General features: G+C 39.9%; 1 protein-coding gene and 1 pseudogene across 1 annotated transcript; both read right to left on the reverse strand.

Moving 5' to 3' along the window:
• Positions 1–3,189: 3,189 nt before the first annotated feature.
• Positions 3,190–9,766, reverse strand: LOC132111900 (uncharacterized; annotated as a pseudogene).
• A 1,330-nt stretch (positions 9,767–11,096) lies between these two features.
• On the reverse strand, positions 11,097–13,887 carry LOC132112017 (four and a half LIM domains protein 2-like). The gene is made up of 5 exons (XM_059519615.1): positions 13,614–13,887; positions 12,923–13,097; positions 12,601–12,770; positions 11,663–11,849; positions 11,097–11,550 (listed from the first exon to the last, which is right to left on the reverse strand). Exons 1-5 carry the CDS (start codon positions 13,770–13,772, stop codon positions 11,399–11,401), a joined length of 843 nt encoding a protein of 280 aa, XP_059375598.1. The 5' UTR covers positions 13,773–13,887; the 3' UTR covers positions 11,097–11,398.
• Positions 13,888–18,075: the final 4,188 nt, after the last annotated feature.

Below are 18,075 nucleotides of genomic sequence, written 5' to 3' on the forward strand. Positions count from 1 at the left end.
TCATACTTGAATTGTATGTCTGTTATTTGCAGAGAAAGTACAATATTTTGCAATGTTGCAAAAGAGAAATATACTGTAAAATAATGCAAGAAAGATATTAATACATTTATTCAGCAAGTTTGCATTAACTCGATCAGAAGTGACAGTGCAGAGATTTATAATGTCACTTTTAAAAAAAATGCTGTTTATCTATTCAAAGAATCCTGGAAAATGTTTTCTACAAAAATAGTAAGCAACATTAATAATAATGAGCAAATCAGCATAATAGAATGATTTCTGAAAGATCATGTGACACTGAACTGAAATGGATGCTGAAAATTCAGCTTTGCTTTCACATGAATACCTTTTCAAATAGAACAATTTTAAAGTTATTTTTGATCAAGTAAGAGACTTTATGTCTTGGAATTCTAAGGGAAAAAAGTGAGATATAAACAAAGAAAAGAAAAATATGTGAGATAAACTCAGAAATCTGACCTGTATTTTTCCCCTCACAATTCTGAATCTACTTCTCAGATTATAATATATGGTTGTCTGTCCAGTATCATCCCAGCTGTATTGTGGTGTAGTATAAGTGCAGTTTTTGTGTTTGTGGCCTGCTTTGTTGGTGTCATCTATTCTCAGCAATTTGTGCTATTAATTGCCTTACTATCCAAGTAATTACTGCCTGTATTGTGGGCAATCTAGTGAAACAGCATCTGCTAAGAGTATATATGTAAAGTGAAAATGTGAATAGCAGTGAATAATAGTGTCTTTGTTTTTTTAGTGACTGCTTTCTCCACCATGACAGGAACTGCAGCACCAGTTTCAGAGACCAGGAGTCCGGCAGCACCCTCAACACACTGACTAAATCAAAAGAAGCTGCATTTTTGTTCAGGAGATTTGAAGCTGGGAGAGAAACATTCCCTGTGTGAACTTCTTGTCTCGTCCAGCAGAGGTCCTCCAACAGTAGCTTTCAGCAGCCTGCTGATCTTTTTCTTCATGGACCAAAACCTGCAGGGCCTTTTTGTGTTTACCAGACTTCCCGAGCATAATTGCTCTCTCCACATGAAGAAACCAGGGTGTTATTTGTTTCATCCATGAACACTTGCAACAGTATCAAACACTTTTAAATTTGAATTTCAGATATACTGGTGTAATTAACCTTTCAAAGTCTTTATCAGCATGTATTGTGCTCACCATATATGGCATTGGCTTTATAGAAAGAAGATTGCCAGAGTAATTGCTGAAGTTTGTCTCATCTCTTGCTTGCTTGATTCATTGTTATAGTCATTCTCGGTTGACTGCAGTATCTGTTTGACATACGATGTGAACAGACAAATTGTGTTTCTTAAATGCGACGTTCAGTCATGGAAAACTGGCAGTAAAGGGGTCATGTAATATATTATTACAGAAGTTCTTTAGTTTTTCTCAATCTTTATACTCTCTCTGACCCGCAAAAAATACTCCTTTAACTTTTTTTGTTGTTGTTTTGCCATTGGAAAACATCCCATGTAGTATGAGAAGCAGTTTTACACACTTACACACATTTTACTCTAAATCGTTGGTTCTTCTGGGACCATATTACAAAAACATCCAATATAGAGTCCTATCTGTTTAGTAGTCATGGTGATTTCTGTTTGAAGCTTTGTTATGTCTTAATTTGAGACTTAACTTTCTGTAATACGTGCCCTAAGGCTTAGAAATAATACCATTTATCCTGCTTTCTCCTTATTACATCACTATGCATGTCCTGATGAAGTATCTGATCATCCAGTTCTGATGTGTAAACGTGAACAGTCATGTGTGGATGCGATGCCACGAAACAGCAGAAGTTCAGAACGAGTCATTTTTATAACTTAGTTTCACCAAAAAAATAATTGTCTAAGTTTAAGTAGCAACAAAATGACTAAGAATTAAGCTGAAATTAAACCAAAAACTATCAAATAAAAGCTATAAAATATTTAAAAAAGCTAATTTATTAGTTCTAAAAGCTAATTTATGTTTCAAAACATCAGTGTAAATTTGACTCCCGCTGATCCCTTTAAAATAGTTATTAATTACATATAGATAAGTCAACTTGCTGTGTAATTCACTGACTAAATACTCCAAGTACACAGTCATAGCAACTGGGTAGTTGGTGAGAATGGTAAGATCTTCTTCCAGTGCAAATCAGCATATTAGAAATATTTCTGATGTTACACTGAAGACTGAAGTTATGATGTTGGAATTCTGCTTTAGTATCACAATAATAAATATTAAAAAATTGACAATAATGTATTTTAAGATGTAATATTATTTAAAAAATATACTACTTTTACTATATTTTTGATTAAATAAATGCAGCCTTGGTAAGCATAAGTCAATTCTTTCAAAGATATTATTATTATTATTATTTTTAGCACACCCAAGCTTTTGATAAATATTGTACTATAGCAAGGTTGTTTCTATTGTCTTAGAGCAAATTCTAGATACATAATGTTTTTTCTTTTACTGTAGAGCTAGACTTAATGAATTCTGTATAACTCTGACCTCTGCTGTTGATAAGATATGACAGTTAAAATGCTTGCCTCTTGGAAGAACCCAGTCAACAAATTTCCAGATGATGGGTTTATGTTCCAGATTTGAGAGGGGGTTAAAAAGTATTGAAGCGACATTTGGCCCTGTTCTGTTGGCCTGACTTCTTTCAAGAAGACATCCAAAAAGACAAGGTATTGTTTAAATGTCGGCCAGTTGTCTCGACTTAATGTCCACAAGTCCTTGGCATGGTCCTTGTTAACTGCTGATGTCTGAGGTGTAAAGTCTTCACTCATAACAGCCACAGCTGGATAAAGGCTCATTTATTTCCATTGGGTCTAGTTCACCTTTACTGGAAAATAAAAGATTATACTGAAAAGGTGTTGGATTTCACACAGAAATTGCTAGTAAATTTCACTAATTGAAGCATTACTTTAATAAAGTTATTTTGCATCCACAAAAGCTTCTCTGTAAAACTTTATAATTCCAGATGTACTGTACAGATTAAATTTTTATGTAGATCCTAAACATAAAGTGATGAGTGGCATAAATCACAATAAATGTAATGCATTTGCCTAAATTTATTAGTTTAGCCATTTATTTTATAATAATCATGCATCATCAGTTTCCATTCCAATTCTGACTTATATAAATATAAAGAAAGACAGAAAGTTTAATACTACTGTAAGATGATTTTCATCTTGCTGGAAAGACATCTGTGCATCTGGTGCGAGTGCTTATATGAATTGCCTTGCTCAGTGTGTCTAAGACGCTCCGCTCAGCCACACTGACCTCTGAAGATCCCTTCTGAAACCTTTGAGGAGATATATGAGATTAAGCTGTCTTGCAAAATCAATAAAAGTCTTCAATTGTTCGCCATAATTTTTTCTCTGTGGGATCTCGAGTATATTATAAATTATTGTTAGTACATTAAATTAAACAATGTTTTTTTTTTTTATCAAGCACTTACAGGCCTTAAAACACTTGAACCCCAGTTTTTTTTTCTACCCGTTACAGAAAAAACACATGAACTTCACATGTGCAATCACATGTTAAAATCACATGTAAAATACATGAAACACCTGAAATGACATGTTTATGTACGTTTTACATTTGTTTCACATATTTCACATGTGATTTTAACATGATTGCATGTACTGGCAGATTTTTCAGATTTACCTTGTTTATCACTTAAACCTTGAATTTTTTTTTATTTTATAATTAAGAAAAAATTCTTTCCCAAACATCCAGGGCCATTTAAAAGGAATTCTCCTTTTCCCTTTCATAGGTCACTTCGATGCTGCGGTGACGTCACCACGTATGGGAACACCTTCGGTGTGACGAATGTCTGAAGCCCTATACCATCCCGCCAATCCTATTGGCCAAATAGCGCGTGGCACCGCCCAGCATGCGTAGGCATATATATACCTGGTGCCGCGCGCCATTTACCTCAGATTTCATTCCTTCAGTACGAAGCGAATCTTCTGTTCCCTATTATCTCGCGTTCTCAGCGATCATCTACGAGCAGTATACTCCTCTCCGCGGACGCGATGAGTCAACGAAAGGTAGGAGCCGTATGATGGGTTATCACGAGGAGGCACTTATGAGAGGTTCGTTGCAGCCTCTCTACAGGTTCTCTCCTTGATAGCCTATGGCTACAGTAAAATATGCATACACTTCCCCTGTGCACTAACGCCATTAGGAAGTATCCGCGCTCTGGAGTGTATTTCTTAAGTCGCCTCGCGTCTAACCCCCACCGTTTCGCTACTGCGGTCGCCGAGGCCCCGCACGAGGTGTTGGTTAGGGGCGATATGTGCGGCTTGAATATGAATACAGTGATGCACTGGAGTTCCATGTGCTCGCTCTCCCCCACTCGAGCGCGTTAATCAACAGTTTTTGCTCTTCAAATGGTGGATTACGGCTCACACAGCCGCCGCGTTTTCGCTAGCGGCTTGGCCCGATGTTATCTTGTTGGATTGAATCCTGCCGTGGATACGCTTCAGGATTATATACAACGAAACGCAGCGAGTTTGACGCACACACTTTTCTTCATGTTAATATGCCAGGGACTATGCCCTTCACTGAGAGTGCTGTTAGACTGCTAATGCACATCTACCCTCTCACTGCAGTCCCCATACTCTAACTTTGACTGTCTCGCAGCAAGGACACCTCGAGCGTCATTGAACTGAGCTATCATTCGCGCGCCCCTTCAGACACTCTGCACAATCCAGTCTTCAGAGTTTGAGGGACGGCGCGGAGGCTGGCAAAGATGGCCAGCGTATGACGGTTCACACAGCCACCGCGTTCTCGCTAGCGGCGTGGCCCGATGTTTATCTTGTTGGATTAAATCCTGCCGTGGATACGCTTCAGGATTATACACAACGAAACGCAGCGAATGTGACGCATGCGTTTTTCCTTCATGTTTGCTTAGGACTGTGCCCGCCTCCAGAGAGCGCTGTTGGACTGCTAATGCACATCTAAGCCTCTCACTGCAGTTTCCACACTCTAACATTTGACTGTCTCGCAGCAAAGGCTCCTCGAGCGTCATTTAACTGAGCTATCATTCGCGCGCCCCCTCAGACACTCTGCACAATCCAGTCTTCAGAGTTTGAGGGATGGCGCGGAGGCTGGCAAAGATGGCCAGTGTATACGGTTCACACAGCCGCCGCGTTCTCGCTAGCGGCGTGGCCCGATGTTCATCTTGTTGGATTAAATCCTGCCGTGGATACGCTTCAGGATTATACACAACGAAACGCAGCGAGTTTGATGCATGCGTTTCCTTCATGTTCTCTAACATTGACTGTCTCGCAGCAAAGGCACCTCGAGCGTCATTGAACGGAGCTATCATTCGCGCGCCCCCTCAGACACTCTGCACAATCCAGCCTTCAGAGTTTGAGGGACGGCGCGGAGGCTGGCAAAGATGGCCAGTGTATGACGGCTCGCACAGCTGCCGCGTTCTCGCTAGCAGCGTGGCCCAATGTTTATCTTGTTGGATTACATCCTGCCGTGGATACGCTTCAGGATTATACACAACGAAACGCAGCGAGTTTGATGCATGCGTTTTCCTTCATGTTCTCTAACATTGACTGTCTCGCAGCAAAGGCACCTCGAGCGTCATTGAACTGAGCTCTCATTCGCGCGCCCCCTCAGACACTCTGCACAATCCAGCCTTCAGAGTTTGAGGGACGGCGCGGAGGCTGGCAAAGATGGCCAGTGTATGACGGCTCACACAGCTGCCGCGTTCTCGCTAGCAGCGTGGCCCAATGTTTATCTTGTTGGATTAAATCCTGCCGTGGATACGCTTCAGGATTATACACAACAAAAAAAAAAAAAAAAAAAAACCGCTAATATTGTTTCGGGCCGCGTGGGAACGCTTGCCCGGCATTTCTCAATGGGTGTTACGCACAATTTGTCACGGATACACCATTCAGTTTCGGAAAGGCCCGCCCCCTTTCCGCGGAATTCTCTCCACGGTGATGAAACCGATGGACATGGCGGTGCTGAGACAGGAAATGTTAGCTCTACTGAGCAAAGGGGCTATAGAAGAAGTACACCCCTCTCAGATGGAGTCAGGGTTTTACAGCCGTTATTTTGTGGTACCAAAAAAGGACGGCGGATTACGACCCATTCTGGATTTACGCCGTCTAAATCTTGCACTCAGGTCGAGCAAATTCAAGATGTTGACGGTAAAATCTATTTTGTCTCAGATTCAACCAAACGACTGGTTTGTCACGATCGATCTGAAGGATGCTTATTTTCATATTCAGATCATCGAGAGACACCGGAAGTTCCTCAGATTCGCTTTGGAGGGCAAAGCGTATCAGTACCGCGTTCTTCCCTTTGGCTTAGCGCTAGCTCCCCGTACATTCTCAAAATGCATGGACGCAGCTCTGGCCCCGTTGCGGCTCCGGGGCGTCTGTGTGTTAAACTATCTGGACGACTGGCTGGTGTTAGCGCAATCTCAGACTCAAGCACACTCTCATCGAGATATTGTGCTAAATCATTTACACAGCCTGGGTTTACGCACAAACTTCCAGAAAAGTGTATTAATCCCCTCTCAACGGATTACCTTTCTGGGAGTAGATTTGGACTCTCGCGCGATGACAGCAAAGCTTTCTGTCCCGCGCGCTCAGTCGATTACGTCATGCGTTCAGCACTTCAGGGCGGGTCACACAGTGACAGTGAGACTGTGCCTCAGACTACTAGGTCTAATGGCGGCGGCGCTTCCCGTGATTCATCTGGGTTTGCTTTACATGCGCCCGTTTCAGTGGTGGACGAAACGACAGAATATTTCACCCCGTTGTTCTCCGCATCGAACGATCTCGGTGACGCGGAGGTGTGTGATGTCGTTAAAACAATGGACATCAGCCGAATTTCTCCTCACCGGGGTTCGGCTGGGAATTTGTGCTTCCCGAGAGACTGTCACGACAGACGCGTCTTTGACCGGGTGGGGAGCTGTTTGTCAGGGGCGCCCAGCCCACGGAGTGTGGACAGCGGCACAACGCAGCTGGCACATAAACAAATTGGAATTACTGGCGGTTTTTCTGGCTCTCCAGTATTTTTCGAGTCTACTGACCGGCCGTCATGTGCTTCTCAGAACGGACAACACTGCGGTCGTGGCTTATCTGAACCATCAGGGAGGATTACGTTCTCGCCCTCTGTGCAGACTGGCGAGGCGGATTCTTCTTTGGTCTCACGACAAATTTCTGTCGATCCGGGCTGTTCACATCCCCGGACGACTGAACTTCGGAGCGGATTTATTATCCAGGCAGACTCTGGAACAAGGGGAATGGAGATTACACCCCCAAACGGTGAATCACCTATGGCATATTTTCGGGGAAGCGGAAGTGGATTTATTCGCGTCGAGCACGACTACGCATTGCCCGCTATGGTTCTCCCTAAGCCCTCCATCACCCCTGGGTCTGGATGCGCTAGCTCACAGCTGGCCCAGGACCAGCTTGTATGCGTTTCCTCCGATTCGGCTGGTCCCAGCGGTATTATGCAGAATACGGCGGGACAGAGTGGGACAGCTGTTGCTGGTGGCTCCGCGATGGCACACACAGCCGTGGTTTGCGGATCTCATCAATCTGTTAGCGGGCTCTCCGGTGGAGATTCCCCTCAGACGGGATTTATTATCGCAAGCACAGGGACGGATCTGGCATCCCAGGCCAGATCTGTGGAACCTGTGGGCGTGGCCTCTGAGCGGAGTGAGTTGATATGTCCCGGTCTTTCTGCTGAAACTACCGAGACTATACTGAACTCTAGAGCAGTTTCTACGAGACGCTTATATGCTTTCAAGTGGAAACTGTTTATGACATGGTGTGAAACTCATGATGTGGATCCAGTTTACTGCCCTGTGGCTTCAGTACTGGAGTTTCTTCAAGACCGTTTTTCGGAGGGATTGACACCAGCCACCCTGAAGGTTTATGTGGCAGCTATCTCAGCTCACCATGAGCATATAGGTGGTGTTTCAGTGGGTCGTCATCCACTGGTTTCTCGCTTTATACAGGGTGCGCGACGGTTGAGGCCTTTCCGCCCTGTGCGAGTTCCTTCATGGGATTTATCCATTGTGTTACTGGGTTTGTCAGGGCATCCGTTTGAGCCCCTGGAAACTGTATCGGATAAGCTCCTGTCTCTGAAGACACTTCTTCTCATGGCTTTATCCTCCCTTAAAAGAGTTGGGGATTTACAGGCTCTCTCTGTCTCACCCTCGTGCATGGAGTTTGCACCAGGCTCTGTGAAAGTGTTGTTGCGACCTAGGCCTAATTATGTTCCTAAGGTCGCGTCTAATCCTTTTCATTTTCAGCAGGTGGTCCTGGAGGCCTTTTCTCCTGCTGCGACAGAGTCTGGAGATCTAAGTCTTTGCCCTGTGAGGGCGTTGAAGACTTATGTGGATCGCACTGCCCCATGGCGTGAGTCTGACCAGCTGTTTGTCTGTTTTGGACATAAGAATAAGGGCCATGCAGTTACGAAACAGCGCATGTCCCATTGGCTGGTGGAGGCTATTTCCTTGGCCTATGAGGCGCGCGGGCTCGCTTCGCCCTTAGGAGTAAAAGGTCATTCCACGAGAACAGTGGCTTCTTCTCAAGCCTTTCTCAGTGGATCTTCTATGGATGATATCTGTGCTGCGGCAGGCTGGTCCTCACCGAGCACTTTTATCAGGTCTTACAGTCTGGATGTGAGGATGGCTCCTGGCTCCCGGGTTCTCTCCGCTTGAGCAGATGCTTCCTTGGATCCAAGCTATCAGGTACGTCAGGCGTGATGGTATAGCGTTCCCATACGTGGTGACGTCACCGCAGCATCGAAGTGACCTATGAAAGGGAACATCTCGGTTACGTATGTAACCTTGGTTCCCTGAATAGGGAACGAGATGCTGCGGTTCTGGCCGTGCCGTACCTTGATAGCTTTCTTCTCTTCTCGTCATGAAATCTGAGGTAAATGGCGCGCGGCACCAGGTATATATATGCCTACGCATGCTGGGCGGTGCCACGCGCTATTTGGCCAATAGGATTGGCGGGATGGTATAGGGCTTCAGACATTCGTCACACCGAAGGTGTTCCCATACGTGGTGACGTCACCGCAGCATCTCGTTCCCTATTCAGGGAACCAAGGTTACATACGTAACCGAGATGTTTTCGCATTTGTTAACAATGATACTTTGCTTTCCCAGGTTATGTGGTAAAAGATCGAGGGTGGCTTGGCTCTGATAGTCATGGAGAAAATATCTGTCTCAAGTGGCCCCATACAGACACGTCCCAGGTTCCTGCAGCAGAGCCACCTGTCTCACACACTCCCGTCTGTTCACACACACCTTATAAATGTTCACTGTTTTCCTCTTGGTCAAAGCTGCAATGAGCTCGACAGAATCAGTCTGAACCACTGATTCACTGACATAGAAGAGTGGCACATTCTCATTCTAGATGATTTTTTTCAGGGCAGGAATCAGGGAGAACATGTGAAGCACCGTGACCGAACCATCCCAGAGAACTAAGAGGTGATTCAGAACAGGGACCGCTGTCAGCTGGCTGATTGCTCCACTTCGGCCCATCTGTCTCTTCCCCATCTCCCGCACTAAAAGGCTTTCTTCACCACTCATGTTATTTACAGAGAGGTACTCAACGACTCCCTCATTAGTCCCAATATAGAGGTTTTTACCAAAATACTCAATGCTGAAGTTGTTTTTGCCTTTCCCAGAGGGCATTTTTTGAAAGACTAGCACAGGGGTGAAGACTTTCATGATTATTTACTCTTAATTTAGGTCTCAGTGGCAAAAATACACATAAAAATAAATGAGAAACATAGTAAATTGGGCAGAGAAGGAAAACAGTCTTTACTAGCCCAGATATATACATGCTGTAAAGCTAAATAAAACAAGTTACGAACGGTCTCACCTCATTAGCAGAGAGGCTGCCAGTGTTATGGAAGTCTCTTTTTTTACTCAAGTGTATTTTGGCCTTGCCATGTGACTCTCATCTTGAGAGGAAGTAAGTGTCAGCAGTTTGACTGCTTTTTACTCTGACTCTGAATGGATGTTTGATTGCACAATACCAAATGTTCAAGAAGGACTAAAGATGTAAAACCTTTAGTTAAACATTTCTTCTTTGATCCAGAGATATGCTTTTTTAAAGTGTATGAAAGGAAACTAAAACAATGTTGTTGCCACATCAAATGCATTTTTATCTTACGTTTGCTTTTGCTCACATTATCAATTGGGATTGGTGTAGGGTTTAGTTTAGGAGTATGTTCATTTCAAACATAATAGAGCATTCAAGGAATAGATCACTCAAAAATGAAAATATGCTGAAAATGTATTTACCACCAGACCATCCAAGATGTAGATGAGTTGGAGAAATATTACCTCCATTAGCTCCAAGCATCACTTGCTCTGGATCCTCTTAAGTGAATGGGTGTCGTCAGAATGAGAGTCTAAACAGCTGATAATCCACAAGTAATCCACAAGACTCCAGTCCATCAATTAATGCTTTGTGCAGCCAAACGCTGTGTGTTTGTAATAAACCACCACCATTATGAACCTTTCAGTGAACAGTTCTTAAAAGAAACATCTTTTCTATTTCCACTCCAAATAACCTTTTGTGCATAGGAAATGGTCCATGGATGTTAAAGTTTTCTTTATTTTTAAGGGTGTTCTTAATTTTGAGTGTTTCCACATGACATTGCAGCGGTCAGGCTGAACGGTTGGAGCTCTCAGAAAATGTCAAAGTTTACAAGTTGTAATTACAAGATGCTTTTTACAAGTCAGAATCTTGTAATCACAGCCATTTTGACTTGGCGTAAACACACCTCTACTCACTTTATTTCACCAGCGAAACCTAAACAGAAAATGACTGAGAGCACCTTTAAAAAAATGTAATAAAAATTGGAATTTTGTGGCCTTTAGCTAAGTTTAGATAAGCTTAGATAAATGGACCCCTAGAACCATTCCCATTTTTTACCACCTTTATGGTAGCCATTAATATATGCATTGTAGTCATAGCAACACCAAACTATGACTAAAATGGATATATTAATGGCCACCATAAAGGGAATAAAAGATTGGGAATAATGCTGCATGTTTATTTTTAGACTTAAAAAACAGGCAGTAGTAGAGAAGAATAAATTTTATTGAACAAAAGAGCATTTCGTGTAACCAACTTCAAACATTTTTTATATTATTCCATGCTGGTTTATGAAAAAAAGTTATTTCCAAATCATTGTTGAAAACGTATTAAACAATACAATAAGTATCCTTATCAGCAGGCCACACAGATAATTAATCTGTTCATTGTTTATTCATCATTCCATTTATGTGAGCAGAAATCCAAATCTATTTTGCCCTCATATTGCTTTCCTGCTTTAGTTGGACGACTGTGCTGCTCCTGTGGTCATCTGACCCAGTCGGGTGAGCTCACTTCTCCCTGCCACAGTCAGTGCACAGGATGTCATCCCTCTGGGTGAGGAATCCACGGCCCACCAGAGACACAGAGCACTGCATACACGTGAAACACTCACTGTGCCACTGTCTTTCTTCAAACGAGATGTACTTCGCACCTGCCAAGCCTGGACACATACACACGGCTGTTTTAAAATCGAGCACAATGCTGATTCATTTTTTTATTTTAATTTAGAGGTGTATAAAAATAGCTGCCAGATGTCAAGAATGAAAACATACTAGTAATTGGTTTGGTGCAACCCACGCATTTCTTGGCATACAGATTGCTGAAGCAATCCAGGCAGTATGGGTAGTTTTCTCTCGAGGTAAAGCGCTGGCCTCCCAGTTGTCTCTTGCATCCAATGCAAGTGAAACACTCTCGGTGCCAGGGCTTATCATGATACGTGACACCACCAGTTGTTATGGCCTACAGAATTGAAAGTGTGGATTTCATTTTAGTAATATAAATTAGCCATATTGTCCAACATTAAAAACAAAAGCAAAAAAGAAAATACACGAAAATTTAAATCCCAATCAAATCCTTGAGAAATGTAAATATGTTTCAAATTGCATAATCAAATCAGAAAAGTGTAAAAATGAGAATTTAATTCACCAATTTGCCAAAACAGTTTTCCATGCCGCTTAAATACATGGCGACTGTAGATTTCAAGGTCAAAAAAGCAATCCAAAACATTATGTATCATATTGCATTCAATTAATCTGCTATATTCCATGTCTTCAATGGCAAATGATAGCTTTGTTGAGGATTTTGTTATAGTTACGGTGAAAAAAATGCTTTTTGAATCTTGAAAGCTCCAGTCGCATAAATGCTTTTTTATATATTCTCTCACAAATTTTCTCTTTTTGTATTCCACATTTTAAAATACTGTTTTGGAACAGCATGAAGGTGAATACAGGTGAGTCACTTACCAGACCTGATTGAACGATAACGTTAATGAAATGTAATAGTTTTTCATATGTCTGATTCCAAAGCTTTCAAGGTTCAAAAAAGACCTTCACCTTCACAAACTTTTTCTATTTGTATTCCACATTAGAAATAAAGTCATATTAGTTTGCTGCAATAAAAGAGTGAGTCATTTTTGGGTGAATTGTAACAGTAATACTGTTTTTCAAATATCTGATTCCTTCACAAACAATACACAAAGTAAATGACTTACTTTTTTACAAGCACAGCATTGGTAGGCGAATTGCTTCTCAAAACAAGGGACACAGAAGTAACTGTTATCTTTAGGGATGAAAGACTTGGTTCCTATTGGCTGCTGACAGCGTTGACACAGAAAGCATGTCTCATGCCAGCTATTGCCTTTGTACTCCATTTTTCGTGATCCTAACACATAAGCAGAAGACAACCTTTATATACTGAGATCTTTAATATTTTATTCAATTTTATAATGCTATTAAGATGTTTTTAAGGGGGGAAATCATTTAGTTACATTTAATTTCTCCAGAAAAGATAAAGAAGAGAATAAAGTGTTCTACCTGGCATGATAGTCTTCTTGCAGGTGTTACACTTTGAGGAATGCTCATGAGAATAGCACTCAGTGCAAAGCATAAGGTCATCTTTAGCAGCAAATGCTTTGTCCACCAGTGATCGACTGCACTTGCCGCACTTGAAGCAATTTTCATGCCAGTGCCGGTCTTTGTAGGAGAGATCCTTCATTATGCATGCAGAGAAAGTCTAGTTGAAAGACTGCAAATCTGTTCTGACTTTCTGTTGGGTCATTAATCCTTTATTAATGGATCCTTTTTTACATTTCTAGAGTTCTTAAAAGCAAAAGTAGTCATAGTTGCGTAAACTTCTATAGGGGTGAATGGATACTACAACAAATATAATTTGTGTTCCCATTTGATCCAAAAGGTAAAAGAAAAAAAAAAACCATGATAGCATTTCAATGACTTTTTAAAAAGGAAAATGTTTTTTTGTTGATTACATGCCTAGAAGAGAATTTTGAAATGTAATACAAAGGAAATATAACACAAAGTTTAGTCCTATAATTATGCATTAATAAAATAAAAAAAAAGAATTAAAAACATCATCATCAGTCTATGTAAAGGGTCCATTGATCTCACAGCTTTTTGATTTATTGCATTGTATTAAAAATTAATTCAATGTCATTTTCAAATATAAATGTGTGAATTATGATGTCATTTAATGCTTTCTTATGCCTACCTTAGAGTTGCACCCAATTGGCAAAGAACACACTTCACAGCAGTTAGCAAACAGATTCTCGTAGCACTTTGTGCAGTATTGGGTGTCCTCCTTTAGGATGTATTTCTTTCCTAGCAAAGTGTCCTTGCAGTAATGGCAGTCGAATCGTTCCATAGACATTGTTGTTTATGTCTTAAAAGCAGTAAACAGAACCATAAAAATGTCACAATATACCAGGCTAAAGCAATAAGGTAGCTGTCATCCACAAAATACATACGCCTCTTAAAATAGACACAACAAGCTAAAATGATGGTCTCTGCAAACAAAGTCCCTTCCGTTGGATCCTAAACCCCCTTTAAGGTATCAAGAGAACGGATTGTGATAGTGAGTAAAACTCACCTTCAGTGGCTCAGTGGGCTTCTAAAAGGGCTGCAGGGTGAGATGGCCAGTGATTGAGGGGTTGCATTAAAACAAGCCTCTATAAATACGATTGCTCTTATTAGAAATCCCTGGGGAGAACGGCCCAGTTGCTGATCTCTGCACCTTTTATGGGAGTCCAATCACAACGCATGCCTTATGGTCAAGATATGTGAATGGTGCCACTGAAATGTTATTCATTTGTGCACTCTTAAATCAGTGTTTTGACTTTTGACAAGTACTATTTCATGACATGTTATTCCTATAAGAGTTACAGAAATCAGCATTTTAGCTTAATTTATTTGTGTCAAATGAATCTTCAAATGAAAAACATTATCTTCATAGTTACAATACTTCATGTCTCGCGTATCAGTGAAATTAGCGATTGCTCTGTCCTCGGATACCGGATATCTTACTGTATCCACATCTGAGCCCTCAAGCAACTGCTGAAGGCTTAGAGAGAGTTGAAAGCAAATGTTGCAGAGGATGCCAAGCTTCTCTGCAACCACTAAAATTGCCTTGGGTTGACTGGTTTACAAGAACTATGCAGCAATTACCACAGCTAAACAGGTTTCACACAGGGGGGCTCTTAAGTAAATGTAAGAGTTGATTCTTGACATTTACATTTAAGGGATATACCCAGATAACAGTGCTGTGACAGACATGTAATGTTCTCTTGATGTTTGCATAACCAAATAAATAAATAAATAAATGAACATTAAAACTGGATGTTTTGAATGCTCAGAGAAAATTCACATATAACTTTTTCAAAACTAAATGTTCTACCACTAAAACAATAGCACAAAAAAAAATTATTTATACATTGTTCATTTTTTTTCTTAAACGTTTCAGTTGGATGTTAATCTAAAAAAAAAAATTTTTTATGTTACTAGTTTCAGAACATTCAGTGGACATTTAAAAAGTAACATTTCCATAATGTAATTTTATCACTTCTGATTCCATCATTGAAGTCGACTGATTTTTGAATAGGATTTTGGTTAAAAGCCTAAAAAAATATTTTCATGTTTAATTCTACAACATAAAATACATTAATTAGTGTGTCTTGGAAAAGGAGGTTGCTAACAAGTAACTAAATGGGACTACAGAGGTTATTGGGGACAGTAAACATTATCATACCAAACAGGAAAACTCATCTACTCACTAGTCCCCTCTCGCAAACTATTCTAACTATATATATATATATTTTTAAATAAAGACTGAAAGAGCTGTCATTGGAAGCTTGAAGGTGGTGACGTTGAAGTTATGTGACCATAGGCATCTTCATTTGTAAAGATTATCAAGATGAACAAAATGTGTAAGAGTCCAACTTTTGTTGGTCAACTTATTTTTAACATTAATCAAAAAGCCAATTAAAAAACCCTCATCACTGCAGCAATCTATATATCTGTATGTATATTCAGACATTCAGGCTGTAAAACTTTTTTTGTTCTTAATGAAATGTAAGAATTTAAGACCTAATGTATAATTTCAAAATTCAAACTTATTAAGAATTTTCAGACGTTAGCTTTTTTTTCTTTTTTCTGTTTCTGTGATGCTTTTGCAAAGTTTGCAGTAATTTAATATATACAGTACATTAATATATAGATTATATATACAGTACAGAACTGTTTCATTTGCAGTATTTTGTACTTGACATTTGAGCTGCATCCAACTTATTAAAAATGAGTCTCTGAATTGGTAGTCATATCATTTATCAAGAGGATGAGAGAAATGATGTCGGTGCAAAAATAGCTCAGAAGATCAGCAGTTAAAGAACTTAATCCATCATGCATGTGCATAGGGAGGTCAGTCTACTAGAGAAAGTAGTGATAAATGCTACATGAATGAAGGGAAAAAACACATTCATTGCTTGGCAGTAATAACAGTAATAACAGTCCGTTCATATGATTCTTCTTTGCAAAATTGTCTTGTAAAGTGAAGTGTCCTGGATGCCAAAAGTGACAGTTTGGAGAACATCATGCCAAAATTACATATGCCACAATTACATAACTCTTGACAGCAGTATTTCGAGTCTCATTATCTGTCCTAAGCATTCATGTCTGTCTTTTTGTTCTCTTTAACAGGTGTCAGCATGACTTGCTAGATGTTTGATTTGATGAACATCCATCACCAGGGGTTTTTAGCTCAGAGCATGGCTGTTGCAACCACTAGATTAATCTCCAACTGTGCAGCTAGCAGCTCATCTCAGAACAAACAAACATGCACAGACTTTCGGTTGCTAGGCATCCCAGAGCATGCTGCACGTTTGAATGAAACTAGTGAGTCCAGAGTAAAATGTGTCTATATTTATGTATTTGTGTGATTGAAGAGATTAAGAAGGGAAGTGAGAGGAAGTGTTGGAAAAGAAAAATATCTTTAAACTGAAATATGAATAGATGGAGTCTTTTAAATAAAGGAATCGGAATTATGAAGTAGCTAATATTTCTGGACTTTTTCCCATTTTGTTGAAGTGGAGGAATGGCAGAAAATGATGGAGACGTGTGGCCAGAAATATATTTTACACATGTACCTGAATGCAGGCATTTTTAGTTTTGATTGATGTGTGAGTGGATCTCAAAATATATATCAGAATGCAATTCTAATACAATGTATTCTACTTCTACAGTCAGTTTACTCTTCCAGATCAACTTCTTTCATGGTGGAGCAATTATTAATCCAATAACCAGAAACTCATCAACACTTTTATTCCTAGCTACCAAAATTTTGGCATCTTTGATTTAATAGCAGAGATATTTGAAATTAATTCTACTGCCCCCTTACTGAGGTTTTTTACCGCCACAGTAATGCAGTAACACAGGTGGCAGTGTTATTTAACATTTATTAATATACTGCATTAGCTTTTATTTATATTTTTCATTTTAATTTTAGTTTACATTTTTAAGCTATTTTGTTATGTCCTTTCTGTCATTAGTATTTTTTCTGTTTAGCTTTGATTTAATTATTTTTAGTTTAGTTTTACTTTTTAATTAGTACTTCAACTTACTCTTATTTATTTTGCCAAGTCAACATTTCTATATTTTCATTTCAGGTTTTTATATAATATTTTGTTCCAGGATTTATCTCATAGTCATCTAATGTTTCAAGTTTTCTATCTGATATTTCTGTTTTATTTAATTTTATTTCAGCTTTATTTCAATTACCAACAACAGTTTTAGTTAACAATAACAACCATGACAGCTGGGTCCACAAATCTGAGACTACATTGAAAATCTGATATTAAAAATCAAATAAAATAAATAAATAAATAAAAAATGTAAGATGAAGGAAAATTTTCTTTGATGTTCTTTGAAAATCTTTTTCAGGTTGTTATGATCATAATTTCTAATGGAAACATTAATATTAAATGAGAAAATGCTACATTCAAGCATCTCCTCAAGTGGTCTCAAAAGAACAGTGCATTTCAATGCTTTGGCCAAATATTCATGCCTGCAGTTGTGTCTCTGGCCTTAGTGTGTCTAGAGCACATGTGCTAACTTTAACAAATGTTTTTTCCCCCTTTTACAAATAGCAGAAACAATAACCACATCTTACAATCATACATACTATCAGTCTATTTAATCTGTTGTGACACATGTGCTGTAAAATCTGCTGATCTGACACTGATTATGAGATTGCATTTCTTCGGCTACATCATTCTCACACATTCTACTCAGGACTAAGATGCTTAATAAAGTGTTGAAAGCATAAGTGAAGTCATTGTGTTGAGATCAGGTGGCCTTCACAGTAATAAGTGTTCTCACACCATTCAGTTTCTCTGAGTTGACGATTGCCTGTCACAGCTGCCCCGAGCAGGCGAGGATCAGCAGTACTCTCAGTTGGAAATAAGATAGGCTTGGTGGACAAAGAGACAAAGAGGCAAAATCCATACCCTATGATCTTGCAGAACTGTACACCCCTTCAGGGATCCTGAGGCGCTTTATTGGCAATGCCCAGGCAGGAATGGCGAGACAAGGTGACAGGAAATGTCATAAAAGCTGGTTTAACCCATCCAAAGTCTTTATGATATTCTGGTCTCTAGTTTTAAGCCAGGATTTTGGCTGTTTTA

The sequence above is a fragment of the Carassius carassius genome, chromosome 31, assembly GCF_963082965.1.
Source record: "Carassius carassius chromosome 31, fCarCar2.1, whole genome shotgun sequence".
Taxonomy (NCBI): Eukaryota; Metazoa; Chordata; class Actinopteri; order Cypriniformes; family Cyprinidae; genus Carassius; species Carassius carassius.

Bases quoted from the DNA above. Each gene is read 5' to 3' on its own strand.
- LOC132112017 (XM_059519615.1), bottom strand. From the start codon at position 13,772: ATGTCTATGGAACGATTCGACTGCCATTACTGCAAGGACACTTTGCTA. The intron at 12,771-12,922 runs GTAGAACACTTT...CTTATGTGTTAG, and splicing joins CAAGAAGACTATCATGCCAG to GATCACGAAAAATGGAGTAC. The intron at 11,551-11,662 runs GTATGTTTTCAT...GTATGTGTCCAG, and splicing joins TTGCACCAAACCAATTACTA to GCTTGGCAGGTGCGAAGTAC.